The sequence below is a fragment of the Erinaceus europaeus genome, chromosome 10, assembly GCF_950295315.1.
Source record: "Erinaceus europaeus chromosome 10, mEriEur2.1, whole genome shotgun sequence".
NCBI lineage: Eukaryota > Metazoa > Chordata > Mammalia > Eulipotyphla > Erinaceidae > Erinaceus > Erinaceus europaeus.
The window spans coordinates 13,662,930-13,681,819 of NC_080171.1; the positions used below are offsets into that span (position 1 = coordinate 13,662,930).

At 52.1% G+C, this 18,890-nt stretch overlaps 1 protein-coding gene across 3 annotated transcripts in view; it reads left to right on the plus strand.

The window, feature by feature from the left end:
- Positions 1–18,890, plus strand: part of CORO2A (coronin 2A) — a 93,553-nt gene that overhangs the window by 32,943 nt on the left and 41,720 nt on the right. The window contains exons 1-2 of one of the 3 annotated variants that reach the window (XM_060199112.1): positions 12,715–12,820; positions 13,743–13,943. In XM_060199112.1, the coding sequence (XP_060055095.1) occupies positions 12,812–12,820; positions 13,743–13,943 (210 nt within the window). In that variant the 5' untranslated portion in view covers positions 12,715–12,811. Of the gene's footprint in view, positions 1–12,714; positions 12,859–13,742; positions 13,944–18,890 lie in introns of those variants that run through there. The other 2 variants (XM_060199114.1, XM_060199113.1) reach the window with 2 other exon arrangements.

Here is an 18,890-nt window from a genome sequence, read left to right on the forward strand (position 1 = left end):
AGCCTTTGGACCCGCACCTGCTTGCGGGTGGGACTCTTCTCAAGTGGTGAGACAGGTGTCTCTCTTTCTCTCTCCTCCCTTCTCTCAATTTCTCTGTCCTAGCCAATAAAATGGAAAAAAAGAAATCGTTGCCTGGAGCAGTGTATTTGTAGGGTCAGCACCGAACCCCAGAGATAACCCTGGAGGCGAGAGGGGGTGAGGGGAATGGGGAGAGAGAGAAGAAGGGAGAAAAGCAAGGGTCCCAGCATGCGTGGCTGCAACTTAGGACGAGCTTGCGTGCTCTGGAGGTTGAGCCCTTGCACTGTATAGGAGCCTCATGATATAAGGCGGAAGTTCCATGAATGATGGAGTGGCACTGTGACTCCTCCCTCTCTGTGTCTGTCTCTCAATCTGAACTAAAGAATGAGAAAGTTGGTCGGGGGGATGGAGGGGGGAACAGGACGGTGGCACACCTGGTTGAGTACACATTATAATGCACAAGAACCCGGGTTAGAGCCCCCGGTCCTCACCTGCAGGGGGAGAGATTCACAGTGGTGAAGCAGGCCTGCAGGTGTCTCTTCTTCTCTATCTCCCCCTTCCCTCTTGATTTCTGACTGTCTCTGTCCAGTAAATAAATAAAAAATAATTTTAAAAAATAGTGCTTAATAAGAAAAGTTGGCCAGGGATCTGTGGTGGGATTGTGCATGTGTGTGATGCCCAGTGCCACAAGAAAACAACAAAAGGAAAGTGAATGGTCAGTGGGGGAGGGAGGGGTGCGGAGGCTGTTAATCACAGAGCAGGACTGAAGGGGGGTGGTTCTCTGAGTGCTCCCCAGGTCAGCTGTGTCATTAATCACTTGGGCACTCGCCAGGAATGCAGGTTCTCAGGCCCCGCCCCGGACGAACTATATCTGAAGGTTCAGGGTGGGGCGCAGCAGTCTGGGTAATAGCAGCCTCCCAGACTTCAGCGTGAACCCCACTATTGGAAGCCACCAGGCAGATACAAGTGAGGGAGACACAGTCACCAGCCCCCGCAGACAGCCCTGGGAGTACAGTGGGGAGGGTCTCCTTAGCCCGGGTGCTGGCCTCTCCCCCAACCTGCAGGCCCAGCCCAGACAGAGGCCGGCACGGGGAGAAAGAAGGTGACCCACCACCCTCTTCTGGCAGCTTGTGCAGACCCACATGGACACACACACACACACACACACACACACACACTAGGGCTGAGCAGTGGCATTTGTGTCCCTGTTAAGTAATTGAGTAATTGATGGAGAAACTGGAAGCAACCCACAAGCCCCTGGTGCCTGCAAGAGCCGGCTGGCCCTCAGCCCCACCAAGGACTCTGACTGCAGGACGACGGACTGGATGGTTTAAAAGCCCGGCTGCTGAGATGTGGCCTGGGATTGAGCTTCAGTTGCTGGGGAAGCAGATCAGCCCTGGAGCCCAGGTCAGCAGATGAGGCTCTGAGCACCTCCCCCTCGCAGCACCTGGGGTGCCTTCCCTGACCGGGTCAGGGTTCAGAGGAAGAAAGCCGCAGGGTCCTTGTCCTCCCCTTACTCCTGCTGTACTTCCAACCCCGTGGATCAAAACCCATTTGTTCCTTCCTTAGACACAGGGTTCTTCTTCTAGCGTTTGCCAGACACAGGGTTGAGAGAAGAAAACAGCTTCCCTGAAGGGGCTGGATGGTGGCGCACCTGGTTAAGCGCACACACTACAGTGTGCAAGGACTCAGGTTCAAGCCCCTGGTCCCCACCCGCAGGGGGAAGCTTCACGAGGGGGTCCTCTCAAAGGGGCTGGATGGTGGCGCACCTGGTCAAACATCTGTATTACCATGCGGAACGACACGGGTTCAAAACCCCCCTCCCCACCTGCAGGGGGGAAGTTCACGAGCAGTAAAGCAGGTCTGCAGGTGTCTCTTTCTCTCTTCCTCTCTATCTCCCCCTCTTCTCAGTTTCTCTCTATCCTGTCAAATAAAACAAGAAAGTGGGGGGAAAATAGCCTCTGTGAGTGGTGGATTCATAGTGCTGGCACCAAGATAACCCTGGTGGCAAAAAAAAGCAAACAGGTCTCTCTCTCTCTCTCTCTCTCTCGTTTGTCCTCCCCTCTCGATTTCTCTTTGTCTCGATCCAAAATAAATAAAATATACTTTTTAAACCACAGAATCCCCAAGCTTATTTTAAAGAGAAAGAGAGAGAGAAAGAAGGAACGAAAGAAAGAACACTTCCCCCACACACTTACCCTAACCACCTGTCTGCAGGGCTCTGTCCACTTTGGCGCTGACAAGCCCTACCCCCGGTTAAGAGCCTGGCCGCTTCCAAGCAGTCGGTCTTTAGCGCCCGCTTGCTAGCTGAGTTTGGAGCCCACCCCCAGCCACGTCCCAGCCCCGGGTCTCAGGGCTCCCCAGCATTTGCCCAGACCCTAGCCTAACACCTTTTCCTGGAGGTGCCTTTGGCTCCCATCCTATACCAGGCACCCCGCCCTCCACCCTGCAGCCCCACATGTCTTAGGGCAATCCCTTCCCCTGCAGTGTCCCCCGTGAGCCCTGCTGGGCTCCCTCTGCTCAGCCTTCAGGCTTAGTTCATGCAAGGCCTCCTGGAACCCAGCACTGACCCCCCCAGGTTCCCGTCCCCGTGCTGCAGCCCGTCTAGCCCTGCTTATCTTGAACTGAGCCTGTAGTTACATGTCCTCTCCCATGTCTGAGCTCCTGGGATGGAGTGGGGGCAATCTCTCTCTCAATCTCTCTCTCTCCCTCTCTCTCTCTCAATCTCTCTCTCTCTCTTTCTCCATCAGCACAGGCAGGATGTTTAACAGCCCCCCAGCCCCCGTCCCCGTGTCCTGCCTCAGGTAAGAGCTGACTTATAGATTGGAAAAGAGACCAGCTGACAACACAACAGTGGCCTCTGGCTGACGCCCATCCCAGCTCTCTTCGGGGCCCCAGCCCATCCCTCTCCCACCCTGGGCCTCAGTGTCCTTCTCTGTGCTGCCAGGCCGTGGACAGGGAACAGGAAGTCCAGCCTCTAGCTTGTCTTTAGAAAACCCCAGTGACCCTTGTCTCTTGAAACTCCTAGATAAGGAGGTTGTGGAGCAATAAATCTGCCTGGAGTTTTGGTTCAGACCTGATTTAGGAAGAAGGAAATAGGAAAACGTTCTGTGTCTCCCTAACGGGTGGGTAGGCGGCACACAAGCATTTTGTGGGTGGAAAGGCCCACCTGTCGGGGGTGAGAGCTGCCCAAGCTGCTGGAGCAGACTGACGTCAGATTCCAGACTCTGCCTGGCACGTTGGGATCCTGACCCTCCCTGACCTGGGTGTCCAGAGCTGGTGGCAGGAGTGGGAACTCAGCCTGCAGGGCAGGTAGGTCGCCCTGGGGTTCCTCTCCGTGGGGTCTGGCCTGTGGGTGGGCAAAGCAGAAGGGGAGGGATGGCCTTTGAGGGGCTGCAGGGGTGAGTGTGACAGTGGTGGCTAGATGGGCGGGGAGACAGAGAAGGGGCAGCCCTCTCCTGCCTCAGATCTCATTTTACTCTCAGCCAGAGCCTGCAGGCAGATGCCAGGGAGCCCCTTTCTGCATGGGGGTGTCAGACCCAGAGACAGGTGGGGGTCCAGAACATAAACTGCCAAACTCCCTGCTACTTTGCTGTGGGCTTGAGTGCAAGCTCCCCCCACGAATGTCAGGATGGGGCATCTTTAGGACGGGAGGCTGCCCAGACCCGGAGCTGGGGTAGCCGTCTAGAGTTGGCCCAGAAAAGGGGCATGAGAAGAAAATGCTTTCTAGGAGCCCAGGAAAGTGCCAGCTGTGGGCTTGTCTGAGCTGGTTTGGTGCATGGTAGAGTGGGGGTGTGAAGGAAGATGGGGTGTCCGGAAAGCAAGATGCTTTGAGGAGAGAGCTTATCCACCAGTCTGGCTCATGGGGCAGAGCCATGAGGTGAGAAGGCAGCCCGGGAGAATGCCTGGACTCAGAGGCCAAATTCATCACAGGGCTTGACCCTGAGACAGAGGGAGGCTTGCGGTGACTCCTGTAGAACAGGGCAGGCTCGGGGTGAGGTCAGGAAGGGACGCCTGGGTTGAGGTGTGGGGGAAAGATTGAGTCATGGAGAGAAAAGGCTGCTTTGGTCTCTTGGAGCTGGAGGCAAAGGAGGATGGGTAGGGAGCAGGAGCCTGGAGAGCTGAGGCTGAGGCTGAGCCAGGTCTGAATGTAGTCTGTCGCTCTCGGGAACTGGGATGGGCTCTGCACAGCATCACAAGCCTCGGGGGAGGCGTTCCCTCAGGTCTAATCTCATCAAGAGGAAGGAGGCATGTTCTCGGCTGGCTCTGGCTCTAATTCCATCTGTGTTTCCTGGGGGCCTGCAGGGAGGCATCTGTGCTGGACCAGAAGGGCCAGGGAGATGAGGGCAGAGGCACGGGGGTACCCCAGTGAGGAAACCTAGAGGCATAGCTGTTAGTGCTTGCTGGCTGCAGGTGCCTCTGCTCCCCCAGAAGACTGACCCTCCCCCACCCCCAGTCCTTCAACCCCAGCTACTGCCGGCTGATGACCCAGCTTCTCTGGAGGAGTGCCAAAGCTGCCTCTTACTTTGAAGGAAGGAAGAAGACAAATCCTGGGGCCCTGGATTCCACCTGGCACTTCAGACCTTGCTACCAGGGCTGAAAAGAAAAGGCAGAGATACACCAGGCTAAGAGGGGCTGGGTGGTGGTGCACCTGGTTGAACACACCTGTTACAGTGCACAAGGACCCAGGTTTGAGCCCCCTGGACCAAGTCCCAGCACCACAAGGAAGTGCCCTGGCTGCAAGGGAGGAGCTAGTACTGTGTTGTTTGTCCTCTGTCTCTGTCTTTAGATATGAATGAAAAAGTCAGCCCGGTGGGAAGCCAGGCAGTGGTGCACCTGGTTAAGCACTCACATTACAATGCCCAAGGACCAAGTTCAAGCCCCTGCAGGGGGAAAGCTTCACAAGCGGTGAAGCAGGGCTCCAGCTGTCTCTCTGGGCCCCCCCTCTATCTCCTCTCTCTCTCTCTTCCCCTCTTAATTTCTTTCTGTCTCTGTCCAATAATAAATAATTTTTTAAGTCAGCCTGAGAGCAGTGGAGAGAGAGAGAGAGATGCAGTTCTGTTTCACTACTCATGAAATCCCTCCCCCCTCACTCCCCACAGGTGGGAGCCAGGGGCTTGAACCCGGGTGCTTGCGCGCTGTAATGTGTACACTCAAATGCCACCACCTGGCCCCTTCCCTGGCTCTTCCTTTCAGGATCTAAATCAAGTCACTTCCTTTGTACAAGTGGGGACAACGATCCCCAGGAGAGTCATTAGGCATTGATGTCTTAGTGTCATTCCACCATCAGGCGTTAAGAAGTAAACTCAGTGGGATGTTACAGCCAGAGGAGACTTAAGTCCTTTTTTGGGGGGAGGGGGGATGTGGGTGCCTAGCCCCATGCGTCAGACCCGCTAAGCTACATGGGAAAAGCAGCAGCAGAATTGAGGCCGCCACCACCCCCCCTCCCGTTTTGTGGCCTCACCGGCAGGTGCCACACCTGCTATAACTTTGATGTGGGCCCAGCTGATGGGACAGGGCAGGACCGGACGAGTGGCGCAGGATTAGCCCAGCCCCAGAGGCCGTTCTGGCCCAGCCTGTGGGCGAGGGCCCCGCAGTGCTGAGGGCTTTGCTTGGGTGCACGTTTCTGGGCAAGTGTCTGCTTGTGAGGACGGTACAGCCGCCTTCCTCTGGACTGCTGAGTCTTGAAAGTCACTCGTGCGTGGTGCACAAGCACACGTGTGTGAACAGCACGTCTGCAACCAGACACCCGCAGGCAGGTGTGAGAGTGCAGGGGCTGGGGAAGCATCTGAGGGATGTAACAGAATCTTGCCCCCCCCCCCCAGCCTCCCCTGCACTCACATCTCCACACCATCCCGCACACTCCCATCCCTTAGGCAGTGGGAGAGAAAGCCCCGCCTGCCTAGTTCGCTGCCACCTCAGCTCCAGATTTCCTTCCCTGGCAACAGGTCTGGAAGAACCTTGGCAGATAAGGTGCAGGGCGTGGAGGACAAGGCGGGGCAGGGAGAGAAGTTGGCGGGGCAGGACAAGGTCATTTCTGTTCCTGCTGTTCCTTCCTTGCTGGAGGTCAATAGCCCCTTTGCTGAGTCTGGCCCACCTTTTCTGTGAAGTGGCCTGATAACACAGGGCAGGAGGCCTGTCCTGTGTGGCCCTGGGCTGCGATGGGCGCGAAGAGTTTCTGTCATCACAGCCGTCACCATTACCTGCGGGCTTCTCGGGTGGGAGATGGCTAGGCTGGGTCCTGCTTCACTTCTTGGGAACTGGGTGGCTGTGGGTAGGCTGCTTCCGTTTCTCTGCTGCAGCTCCTGTGTCTGCAGCTGTGGGCAAGGCAGAACTGCCTGTGAAGGTCAGTCAGGCGGGGTGATGGTTCCCTAGGTTGGGTGCCTGCACTGCCAGGGCACATAGGTTCAGGCTTTAACACCATGTGGGAGGTGCCATGGCCACAGAGGACATTTTTTTTTATTATGATTGACAAGTCCATTGCATAAGAGGGGTACAATTCCACACTATTCCCACCATGAGTTACACATCCCGTCCCCTCCATTGGAGCTTTCCTATTCCTTATCCCTCTGGGAGTGTGGACCCAGGATCATTATGGGATGCAGAAGGTGGGAGGTCTGGCTTCTGTAATTGCTTCTCCACTGGGCATGGGCGTTGGAAAGTGCATTCATACCCCCAGCCTGTTTCTGTCTTTCTCTAGTGGGGCAAAGGTCTGGGGAGGTGAGGGTCCAGGACACACTGGTGAGGTCGTCTGCTCAGGGCAGTCAGGTTGGCGTCATGGTAGCATCTGCAACTTGGTGGCTGAAAAGCATTAGGATATAAAACAGAACAAATGGTTTAATATTAAGGGACCTAGAGGTAAGACTATAGCAGATGATATGTAGGGTCTCCATTCTGGAAAAAGCTAAGAAGTCTACTTTAGGTATGTTCCAAAGGGCCCATGACTTTACTTATTTCTGCCTGAGTCCAACAGCTGACATGCAGGTGGACCAAAGGTATTGTCTAGGGAAGATAGTGTCAGAGTTGGAAACACGACTAGAAAGCTGGAACAGGATGGAGAGTAGCTCCCAAATATGAAAAAAGTATATAAATAACATTAACTGTCAACCCCATCGGTCTGATCTGGGGCCTATATTCAGCACGGGAGTCTGTGTAGCCTCTGCATCCCTGTAGGTCTGAGCTCGCATCCTGTGGTCACAGCTGGGAACATTCTAGGCTGCACTCATTTCAGGACCCGTCTTCCTCGAGTGGCAGAGTGTGTTGACCCAGGCTCCCTTTGGAGAGTGGGCTGGTCCCAACCATTGTTGATCCACATTGAGGGCAAGGTCCTGTAGAGGCCCACAAGAGGGTCCACGATGCTGTTCCTCATGGAGATGACCAGCGATGGTGGAGAGAGGGATTTGTTAGTGGTCTAGGCCCATCATATCTATGTGGGAATCCCAGGATTCCCTGACTAGGGCCCCAGATGATGGGGTGGCCACAGAGGACATTTCAAAGCTGTGGTAACGCCACCTCTCCCCCAAGTGAAATGAGTGGCCTGGAAAAGTGTAATTGCACATGTGTGAGGCCAGTTCTACCTCAGTCAAGCAATCTGTCAGTCATACAGGAAAAGCACCTGTGAGTTTCATTGTCATGGAGCTCTGCCCCAGAACAAGGTCTCTGCCCAGGTGTGGGGCCTGGCCCAGGCTGCTCCCACGAAGCCAGGCCTGTTGGTGGCAGTCACACACAGTTGACGTCAGCGGCTGTGACCCATTGGCAGCCACCATGGGTGTGGGTGTTCCTTGCTCTCCTGCATGGCCTCCTCTTCCTCCCTCACTTCCCTCCTTCAGCCCAGGTGAACGGCACTGCTCACGTGGGCCAGTCTTGCTTTTGCTCCATCATCAGGGAGCTCTGTCATTCTCCTCCCTGCAGCAGCCGCCGTGACCCTCACACTCCCATGTCTTCTCCGGGCTCCTGGGGCCATCTGGACTCTGCCTCCCAGCCGCCTCTTCCCAGCAGCCTCTGTGCTCTGCCTCCCATGGGTCAGGCCTGCATGGAGTGGCTGAAAGGGGGGGCAGGGGTGTGAGCAGCCACGCTTCAGGGTGTGTATATCTCCATCTCGGGGGTGACTTCCCCACCCCACCGCCATATCAGGGGTTCACTTACACTTTCCTCAGGGCCTCAGGAAAAGGGCCTATGTGGCCTCTCCTTGCTGCCGGGAGGCTGAGGTGTGGGAGGGGTGGCCGCATGTCTCATGAACCGTCGTCGTCGTGGGGGGAGAAGGGGGGCACGGTTGGGCGCCCTGGAGCTGAGGCTTTTGTCTGACAGATATCACTCCACGCCTTCCTGACTGTGTTTCCCTTTTCCCTTTGCCTACAAGGAAGCTCGGGCCCACACCTGAAGTTTGTCCTCTCTGTGCACAAGACCTACCTGGCAGCATCCATTCCCCCTCCCCCCATGTCAGGTTATCTCTTTTCTATTCCTGTATTTCCTCTCTGTCTCCATTTCCTCCCCTCCCTTCTTCTCCCTTTCCTTTGTCTGGTGTTCTTTTTCTTTCTCTTTTAAAGATTTATTTTAGGGGCCGGGTGGTGGTGCACCCAGTTGAGCACACATATTACAGTGCGCAAGGACCTGGGTTCGAGCCCTCTGTCCTCACCTGCAGGAGGAAAGCTTTGTGAGTGAAGTAATGCTGTAGGTGTCTCTCTGTCTCTCTCCCTCTCTATCACCCTCTTGATTTCTGGCTGTCTCTATCCAATAAATAAAGATAATTTTAAAAAGTTTTAAAGATTTATTTTATTGGGGGCCAGGCAGTAGGTAGCACAGCGGGTTAAGCACACATGGCACAAAGCACAAGGACCCGCGTAAGGATCCCGGGTCGAGCCCCTGGCTCCCCACCTGCAGGGGCGGTCGCTTTACAGGCGGTGAAGTCTGCAGGTGTCTGTGTTTCTCTCCCCCTAGCTGTCTCCCCTCCTCTCTTGATTTCTCTCTGTCCTATCCAACAACAACTATAACAACAATAACTACCACAAGGGCAACAAAAATGGGAAAAATGGCCTCCAGGAACAGTGGATTTGTAGTGCAGGCAACCAAGCCCCAGCCTGGGGCCAAAAAAAAAAAAGATTTATTTCAGTTATTACACACGAGAAAGTTTCACGTGAGTCGTGGGGGGGGTGAGAAAAAGCCAATACTCCACTCATGTGCATGTGGTACTGGGGATTGAACCAGGAATCCCAGGCATGGAAGTCCAGTGCTCTGCCAGTTGAGCTGTTTCCCCAGCCTTGTCTTATCTGCTGTTTCTCTGAGGTGTTTTGTCTCCCGTCTGGAATCAGTGGGTATGAATTTGTCAGTCAGTGCCAGGAGACACAGCCAGGATTTGGGACAAAGCTCCAAAAAGCAGAGCTAAAATGTCTGAGCATGGGGGAGTTGGGCGGTAGCGCAGCTGGTTAAGCGCATGTGGCGCGAAACGCAAGGATTGGAGTAAGGATCTCGGTTCCAGTCCCCGGCTCCCCACCTGCAGAGGAGTCGCTTCACAGGCGGTGAAGCAGGTCTGCAGGTCTATCTTTCTCTCCCCCTCTGTCTTCCCCTCCTCTCTCCATTTCTCTCTGTCCTATCCAACAACAATGACAACATCAATAATAATAGTGACTACAACAATAAAACAAGGGCAACAAAAGGGAATAAATAAATTTTTTTTTTAAATTTTAAATGTCTGAGCTCTGGCAGCCACGTCATGCCAGTTAAGGGCACACGTCATCATGCGCCAAGGACCTGGCTTTGAGCCCCCTGCAGGGAGAACACTTCATGAACGCTGAAGCAGGTTTGCAGGTGTCTCTCTGTTTCTCTCCCCCTCTTTATCTCCTCCTCCCTTTTCAATTTCTATCTGTCCTGACAGATAAAAATAGAAAGAAAAAAAAGGAAAAAATGGCCACCAGGAACAGCGGATCTGTAGTGCCAACACCAAGCCCCAGTGACAACCCTGGTGGCAGTTAAAGAAAAAAGTGTCTGGGGAGTCAGGCGGTAGCGCAGCAGGATAAGCGCACATGGCATGAAGCACGAAGACCGGCGTAAGGATCCCGGTTCAAGCCCCTGGCTCCCCACTTGCAGGGAGAGTCCCCTCACAGATGGTGAAGCAGATCTGCAGGTGTCTATCTTTCTCTCCCCCTCAGTGTCTTCCCCTCTCTCCATTTCTCTCTGTCCTATCCACCTATCCAACAACAACAATATCAATGACAATAATAACAACAACAAGGGCAACAAAAATGGGAGAAAAAAAAGGCCTCCAGGAGCCACTGTGGATTCATAGAGCAGGCACCGAGCCCCAGTGATAACCATGAAGGCAAAAAAAAAAAAAAAAGAAGTGTCTGAACTCCACAGTCTTCACATGTCTGACCGTCCCCTGGGTGGCTGCCAGGCTCCCCGCAATGTCCTGGGCCAGCAGGCTGGTCCTGTGCCTTATGAACTGAGCACAGAGCAGACCTTGCGCTGGGAATACCCGGGGTGCAGGGCAGTGAAGTAGTGTGTTTGGCGCCCATGGAGCAGAAACCTGCAAGCTGGTGGGGAAATGAGACCCAACACCATACTCCAATCAGGGCCAGCAGTGCCAGGGGGCCGTGACCTCTGCTACTGGGCTGTCAAGGAAGACGAGCAGGGAGGAGGGGGCCGGGTGGTGGCGTAACTGGCTGAGTACACATGTTACAATGTGCAGGGACCCGGGTTCGAGACCCTGGTCCCCACCTGCAGAGGGAAAGCTTTGCAACTGGTGAAGCAGGGCTGCAGGTGTCTCTCTATATTTATACCTCTCCTTTCCCTTATAATTTCTGGCTGTCTCTATCCAATCAATACAAAATACTTTTAAGTTTTTTAAAAAAGGAAAGCTGAGAAGTTGGACCATAGCGCAGCGGGTTAAAGCACATGTGTGCAAAGTGCAAGGACCGGTGTAAGGATCCCGGTTCGAGCCCCCGGCTCCCCACCTGCAGGGGAGTCTCTTCACAAGCAAGCGGTGAAGCAGGTCTGCAGGTGTCTGTCTTTCTCTCCCCCTCTCTGTCTTCGCCTCCTCTCTCCATTTCTCTCTGTCCTATCCAACAACAATAGTAATTACAACAATAAATAGAAACAACAAGGGCAACAAAAGGGCATAAATAAATATAAAAAAAATTTTTTAAAAAGGAGTCGAGCAGTAGTAGCGCAGTGTGTTAAGCGCAAGGACGGGCTAAGGATCTGTAAGGATCCTGGTTCGAGCCCCTGGCTCCCCACCTGCAGGAGAGTCGCTTCACAAGCGGTGAAGCAGGTCTGCAGGTGTCTGTCTTTCTCTCCCTCTCTCTGTCTTCCCCATCTCTCTCCATTTCTCTCTATCCTATCCAACAACGACGACATCAATAATAGTAATAACTACAACAATAAAAAAACGGAAAGCTGGAGGGAGGGACAGGAAGGGGGAAGAACTGGACTTATGGACATGGAGACAGAAGATGTAGTTCTGGGTGGGAGCATGTCACGGAGAGGGAAAGACAAGAACAAGTGCAAGGGTAGCTGGATGATCGTCTTCCTATGAAAAATAAGCAAGAAAGAAACCCAGCTTGGAATAGGGGTGAACCCAGGCAGGAGAGCTTGACTATCAGGCTGAATTTTACCTTTCTCCTGCAGAGCAGCACTGAATGGAGAGCATGGAAGGGTGCGGTAAGGAGTGGTCGAGGGGGATGGGTAGAGTCAGCCTGCCGGGGTGGGGGCTGAGGGGAGGTGTCAGTGGTCACATGACATTGCCTGTTTGGCTGCTGGTGAGACCTGGAGGCTCAGAGCCACATGTGATGTGGGCCTGTCCACCTGCCAGGCTAGCACTCTTTTTTCTTTTATGCCTCCCTCCAGGGTTATCTCTGAGGCTCGGTGCCAGCACTATGAATCCACTGCTCCTGGCAGCCATCTTTTTTTCCATCTTATTGGATAGGACAGAGAGAAACTGAGAGAGGAGGGGGAGGTAGAGAAGGAAAGAGATATATAGACCTCTTCAGACCTGCTTCACCGCTTGTGGGGAGCAGGGGCTTGAACCCGGATCCTTACATGGGTCTTTGCACATAATACTATGTGTGCTTAACCTGGTGTGTCACTGCCTGGCCTCCTAAAGCTGGCGTTCTCTTTCACTCACATTAACCAGTGGGTTTTGCCTGTTTGTGTGTGTATCTTTTTTTTTTTTTTTTTTTTAGTTGATGAAGAGACAAATTGAGAGGGAAGGAGGAGAGAGGAAGAGAAACACCTAGACACCTGCAGGTCTGTGTCACTGCTTGTGAAGAGTGCCCCCTATAGGTGGGGACCAGGGGCTTGAACCTGAGACCTTACGCTTGGTAGCACATGTACTCAACCAGTCGCACCACTGTCCAGACACTTATCTTTTTCTTTCTTTTTTTTTTTAACCTTCCCTTTCCCATCTTTCTGAGCCACACGGAGTTCCTCAAAGTTCCCTGCTTGCTTCTGTCTCAGGGCTTCTGCCCAGGTTATTCCGTCTTCCTAGGATGTTTCCTCCCTCTCATACCCCTGCCCCCAAGCTCACTCTTGTCCTGCCTGTGTGACCAGCTCTTCCTCATCCTTCAGCTCACAGCTCATGTGTCACTTCCTCTGGGAAGCCCTCCCTGAGTGCCTCCATTATTACCTAACATACACTGGGTCCCAGTAGCCTACACTCCCTTAGTGGCCCCAGTCACGGACCTCTTCACTCCTGTGAGGCCAGGCTGAGGTTTTCACACTCCAAAACCACAGCGCCTGGCACAGGGCCAAGTCTCATGCAGGGGCTCAGTAAACCCTGAGTGAACAGACCCAAGGCTGGATGAGACTGGCGCGTGGGAAGCTCAAGATGCTTGGATTATAGTAGTGGTAATAAATGTTTTTGTTGGTCAAAGGATCTTTTGAGAGAGAGAGAGAGAGAGAGAATCAGAGATCACTCTGGCACTTGCGATGCTGGGGATTGAAATTGGAACCTCCAGCATTTTACCCACCGTACCACCTCCCAGGCTGCACTCAAAGGATCTTCATGCATCCAATAATTTAATCCTTAGGACAAGTTTGTATCAAAGATACCTTCGGGATTTCCGCTTTGCAGAGGAGCAAACTGATGCTTCAGAAGTTAATCCATCTGAGGGGGCCAGGTGGTGGCGCACCTGATTAAGCGCACATGTTATGAAGCACAAGGATCCGCTCAAGGATCTGGGTTTGAGCCCCCGGCTCCTCACCTGCAGGCGGGGACACTTCACAAGCAGTGAAGCAGATCTGCAGGTGTCCATCTCTCTCCCTGTCTGTCTGCCTCTCCCCTCTCAATTTCTGTCTGTCCTAGCCAATAAAATGGAAAAAACGGCCTCCAGGAGCAGTGGGTTTGTAGTGCTGATGCTAAGCCCCAGCGATAACCCTGGAGGCAAAAAAAAAAAAAAAAGACGTAGTAGTTAATCCGCTCGCTGTCCCCACTGGCAAGGGGCAGGCTGGCTTCAGAGGACATGGTGTTGTTGCCTGAACTAGGGGGACTCGGCAGGGGTGCTGGAGGAAATGTGCTATCTGCCCTCTGTGACTGTTCTGCTTAGTGGGTCCACCTTTGAAGAAATGAAAACCAAATGGGTCGACGGTCATCAGACCCTCACCGTGTACAGAGAAGTAGCCGCAGAACAGAGAGCCATTTGGCACATGGCTGCCCTGGTCACAGCCTCAGATGGTTGCGTCCCTGTCTCAGGGCAGTGAGCCTCACGTCATGCCCCCTTTGTCTCCTGCAGATGTCATGGCACCCCCAGTACCGGAGCTCCAAGTTCCGCCACGTCTATGGCAAGGCAGCCAGCAAGGAGAACTGCTACGATTCAGTACCCATCACCCAAAGCGTCCACGACAATCACTTCTGCGCCGTGAACCCCCACTTCATTGCGGTGGTGACTGAATGCGCCGGTGGGGGCGCCTTCCTCGTCATCCCCCTGCACCAGGTAAGGGAGCCTGGTGAGTGAGCGCCAGGTCCACGCAGCTCCCTGGAGGCAAAGCAGAAAGAGCCTGAGTTTCTGGTCCTGGTAGGAAGGTTCAAATCCTGGCCCTGCCTGTTTTTAACTGTGTAGCCTTCGTAACTCATCTCACTTCTGAGGCTTGGCCTCCTCATTGGGGAGGAAAAATAGCCCTCTACTGGTGGTGCACCTGGTTGAGTGCACACATTGCAATGCACGAGGACCTGGGTTCAAGCCTCCAGTCCCCACCTGCAAGGGGAAAGCTTCATAAGTAGTGAAGAGGGCTGCAGGTGTCTCTCTGTCTCCATCCTTCTCTACCTCCTCCTTCTCAATTTCTCTCTATCCAATAAATAAATTAAAATAATTTTTAAAAAATACCCCTCTCTTGGGAGTTGGGCAGTAGCACAGAGGGTTAAACGCACATGGCGTGAAGTACAAGGACTGGCGTTAAGGATCCCGGTTCGAGCCCCTAGCTCCCACTTGCAGATGCTTCACAGGCAGTGAAGCAGGTCTGCAGGTGTCTGTCTTTCTCTCCTCCTCTCTGTCTTCCCCTCCTCTCTCCATTTCTCTCTGTCCGATCCAACAACAGCAACAACAACAATAATAACCACAACAATGATAAAACAACAAGGGCAACAAAAGGGGAAAAAATGGTCTCCAGGGGCAGTGGATTCGTGGTGCGGGCACCGAGCCCCGGCAATAACCTTGGAGGCAAAAAAATATATATATACCCCTCTCCTGGGATTTCCACTTCATTGGTTGCCTGGCTACTCTAGGATTCCCCCCATACACACACAACACCCCATTGCAAAATAATTCACTCATGAATAAATTACAATTTTAATGTATTGCTATGTTCACGGGAGATTGGGGATTTTTTTTTTAACCAGAGCACTGCTCATTTCTGGTTTATGGTGTTGCGGGGAATTGAACCGAGGACTTCAGAGACTCAGGCATGAGAGTCTCTTTGCATAACCATTAAGCTGTCTGCCCTCACCCACGTTGGAGAATTCTCCAAAGCCACTTCCCATCCCCCCAAAGGAAACAGACATGGGCCAGAATCTGAGGAGGAGAGGTTAGCAGTGAGCAAACAAGGAGAACAGGCTGGCCTTGCGGGTAAATACGGACTGTACCCGGCTGATCCTACGTGTTCGCTGCTAACAGCTTCTGAACCCTCCCCACCCCCCCAGCTTCTAATAATCCTATAGATTAATTTCATAGCAAGGCTTCTCCAGCTTGAGTCTCTGCCTTAAGGCAGAATCTCCAAAAAGACTGGAGGAGCCCTTGGTCATTGCTGCCTGTAGCTTGCAGAGACATAAGAGAGAACATCTCTCAGGGCCAGGCGGTGACGCACCTGGTTAAGTGCACATACTACAGTGTGCAAGGACCCGGGTTCAAGCCCCTGGTTCCCACCTGCAGGGAGGAAGCTTCATGAGTGGTGTAGCAGGGCTGCAGGTGTCTCTCTGTCTTTCCCTTTCTTATCTCCTTCTCCCTCTCAATTTCTCTGTCTCTATCTAATAATAAAAATTTAAAGAGAGAGAGAGAGAGAGAAAGTCTCTGCAAAAGAGAGCATTCCCAGTCTGGATGAAAGACTCACAGATTCACATCAAGGCAACTCAGTGACCCAGTAACCAACTTGATGAGTAAAATGTAAAACTCATGTGTTTTAGGCCCCAGGTTTTTGTTGTTGTTTGTTTTTTTTCCAGAGCACTGCTTAGCTCTGGCTTTTATGGATGCCTGGGACTTTGGAGCCTGAAGCATGAGAGTGTCTCTTCATATAATCTTTACGTTATCTATTCCTTTGCCCGCACCCTAAGCCCAGGTTCAATTCTGGTATTGCATATGCTAGCGCACAGGTCTCTCTCTCTCTCTTCCTCTCCCTCTCCCTCTCCCTCTCCCTCTCCCTCTCCCTCTCCCTCTCCCTCTCCCTCTCCCTCTCCCTCTCCCTCTCCCTCTCCCTCTCCCTCTCCTTCTCTCTCTAAATATATAATAACAGTCAAGGAAGGGGACCGGGCGGTAGTGCAGCGGGTTAAGTGCAGGTGGCGCAAAGCGCAAGGACCAGCATAAAGATCCCAATTTGAGCCCCCAGCTCCCCACCTGCAGGGGAGTCGCTTCACAATCAATGAAACAGGTCTGCAGGTGTCTATCTTTCTCTCCCCCTCTCTGTCTTCCCCTCCTCTCTCCATTTCTCTCTGTCCTATCCAACAATGACAGCAATAACAACAACAATAATAACAACAACGATAAACAACAAGGGCAACAAAAGGGAAAAATGGCAAAAATAAATAAATAATAATAGGGGAGCTGTGAGCTAGCTCCACCTGGAAGGGTGCCTGCATTGCTAATGCAGAGCCCAGTCTTGAACCCTCAGCATGCCACATAGGAGAACAATGGCCCTGGGGGAAGCTTCAGTGCTGCAGTGTCTCTCCCTCTCTCTGTTTGAAAACATATATTGGCTTAGAGCAGTGAAACCACTGACTACCAAAGAGAAAAAGAAAAGGACAGGAAAATGTGTAGTCTAAGCTTGCCGCGCATGTGGGTTACCCTGAGTCAGTCAGCTGAAGCTACAAATAGACTTTAGAACCTCACTCCCCCAAAGAACTTTCAGACTTGACGTCATAAATGCAAATTAGAATGTCATCGTCTAGGATTTCTGATCCTAATGCAATTAAGTTAGAAATCAGTAACAAGGGAGTCGGGCGGTAGCTCAGTGGGTTAAGCACAGCGCAAGGACTGGCATAAGGATCCCAGTTCGAGCCCCCGGCTCCCCACCTGCAGGGGAGTCGCTTCACAGGCGGTGAAGCAGGTCTGCAGGTGTCTGTCTTTCTCTCCCCCTCTCTGTCTTCCCCTCCTCTCTCCATTTCTCTCTGTCCTATCCAACAACAACGACATCAATAATAACTACAACAATAAAACAACAAGGACAACAAAAGGGAATAAATAAATATAAAAAAATTAAAATTAAAAAAAAATCAGTAACAAAGGTTGTTTGTCAATTCCCATTTAGAAATCTCTAGGGCCAGTGGCTATGCAAATAACATTCATGCTGAGGCTCCACAGTCTCAAATTCAATCACTGGCACCACTATAAACCAGAGTTAAGCAGTACTTGGGAAAATAATAAAATCCTCTAAATAACTTCTAGGTCAAAGACACCAGAATAAAAAATTTTAAATACCTGGAACTTAAAGACAATAAAATCTATCACTGGTAGAGGAGATAGCATAATGGTTTCACAAAAATACTTAAATGTCTGAGGCTTAAAGTTCCAGGTTCAATCCCCCCACAGAGCCAGCCAGTACTTTGGTTAAAAAAAAAAAAATAGTAATAGGGGCTGGAGAGTACACACATTATGTTTGTTTGTGATTTAATAGACTTACAGCTCCTCGCACCATTTCCACCACTAGAGTTCTGGATCCCAAATCCCTCCATTGTAAGCTACGGCAGTTCTTCCCGAGGTTGCAAGTATGGGTTGACTGTTATTTCTGTAATTACGTGTCCATATTTGCCCCCCCCTTTAAGGTCCCACCTTCTCTTCCTTTCCAAGTCACACACACACACACACACACACACACACACACACACACCTATTATTACATCCAAATATCCCTCCCTTTTTCCTCCTATCTGTCTGGTTTCTGATGGAGTTGGAGTTCATCTTCCTCCTATCATTTCTTCTCCACTAGGAATATGGATCAAAACTGGGGGGAGCAGAAGATGGGAGTTCTGACATCTGTAATTACTTCTCCGCTGGACATGGGCATTGGCAGGTCGATCCATACCTCCAGCCTGTTTTTGTCTTTCCCAGTGGGGCAGGGCTCTGGAGAAATGAGGTTCCAGGACACATGGGTGAGGTCGTCTGCCCAGGGAAGTCAGGATGGAGTCATGATAGCATCTGCAGCTTGGTGGCTGAGACTATACGGATGTCTCAGTTGTAGCTGGTGGGATTTTGTTAAGGTCAACAGTTGTAGTTATTTGTTGTTGCTTTTTTGGGGGGGAGTGGGGGTGAGGGGGTCACCTCCATTCCCTGTTACTCCATGGCCACACCTCTAAATTACACATTATGTGCAAGGGACTGAGTTCAGACCCCCCCTTCACCAGCAGGGAAGCGGGGCTGCAGGGGAGCAGGGCTGCAGGGGCAAAAGGAAACAGCAAGTGGTGTTTTCAAGGCCCTTCATGGCACTGCTGCTTAACACTCTACATGTAACACTAAGCTACTGGGAAAATTTCAAACTGGACTTTAAGGGAGGAATAGATCAGTAGGGAACTTTAAAAGAAAAACAAGAAAAGGCCTGTCAAGAAAAGCAGGATCGGGAGTCGGGCTGTAGCGCAACGGGTTAAGCGCAGGTGGCGCAAAGCACAAGGACCGGCAGAAGGATCCCGGTTCGAACCCCGGCTCCCCACCTGCAGGGGAGTCGCTTCACAGGCGGTGAAGCAGGTCTGCAGGTGTCTGTCTCTCCCCCTCTCTGTCTTCCCCTCCTCTCTCCATTTCTCTCTGTCCTATCCAACAACGACAACAACAATAATAACTACAACAATAAAACAACAAGGGCAACAAAAGGGAATAAATAAATAAAATAAATATTTAAAAAAAAAAAAAAAGAAAAGAAAAGCAGGATCAGAGCTTCCCCCTAAAGGAAGGAGGAAGTGATGGTTAGATAGCAACGCATTGGGAGGGGCCTCCTCTGGGTCAGCCAGGAGCATGATGGAGGTTTGTGTGGCTAAAGCGTTTCCCTGAAGTTCAGTAGGCTGAGGGCTTCCTTCTGTGCACTTTGTACAGGTGACACTTCACACCAACATGCATGTAAGAATGACGCCAGGCCCATGTGGTTTGACAGGCGATGTCTATGTGACTGTCAAGAAGCTGGCTGTTCCAGTCTTTGACAAGCACATCCAGAGAAATGGAAAAGAGAGGGGCACCGCCCCCTTCCTTGTT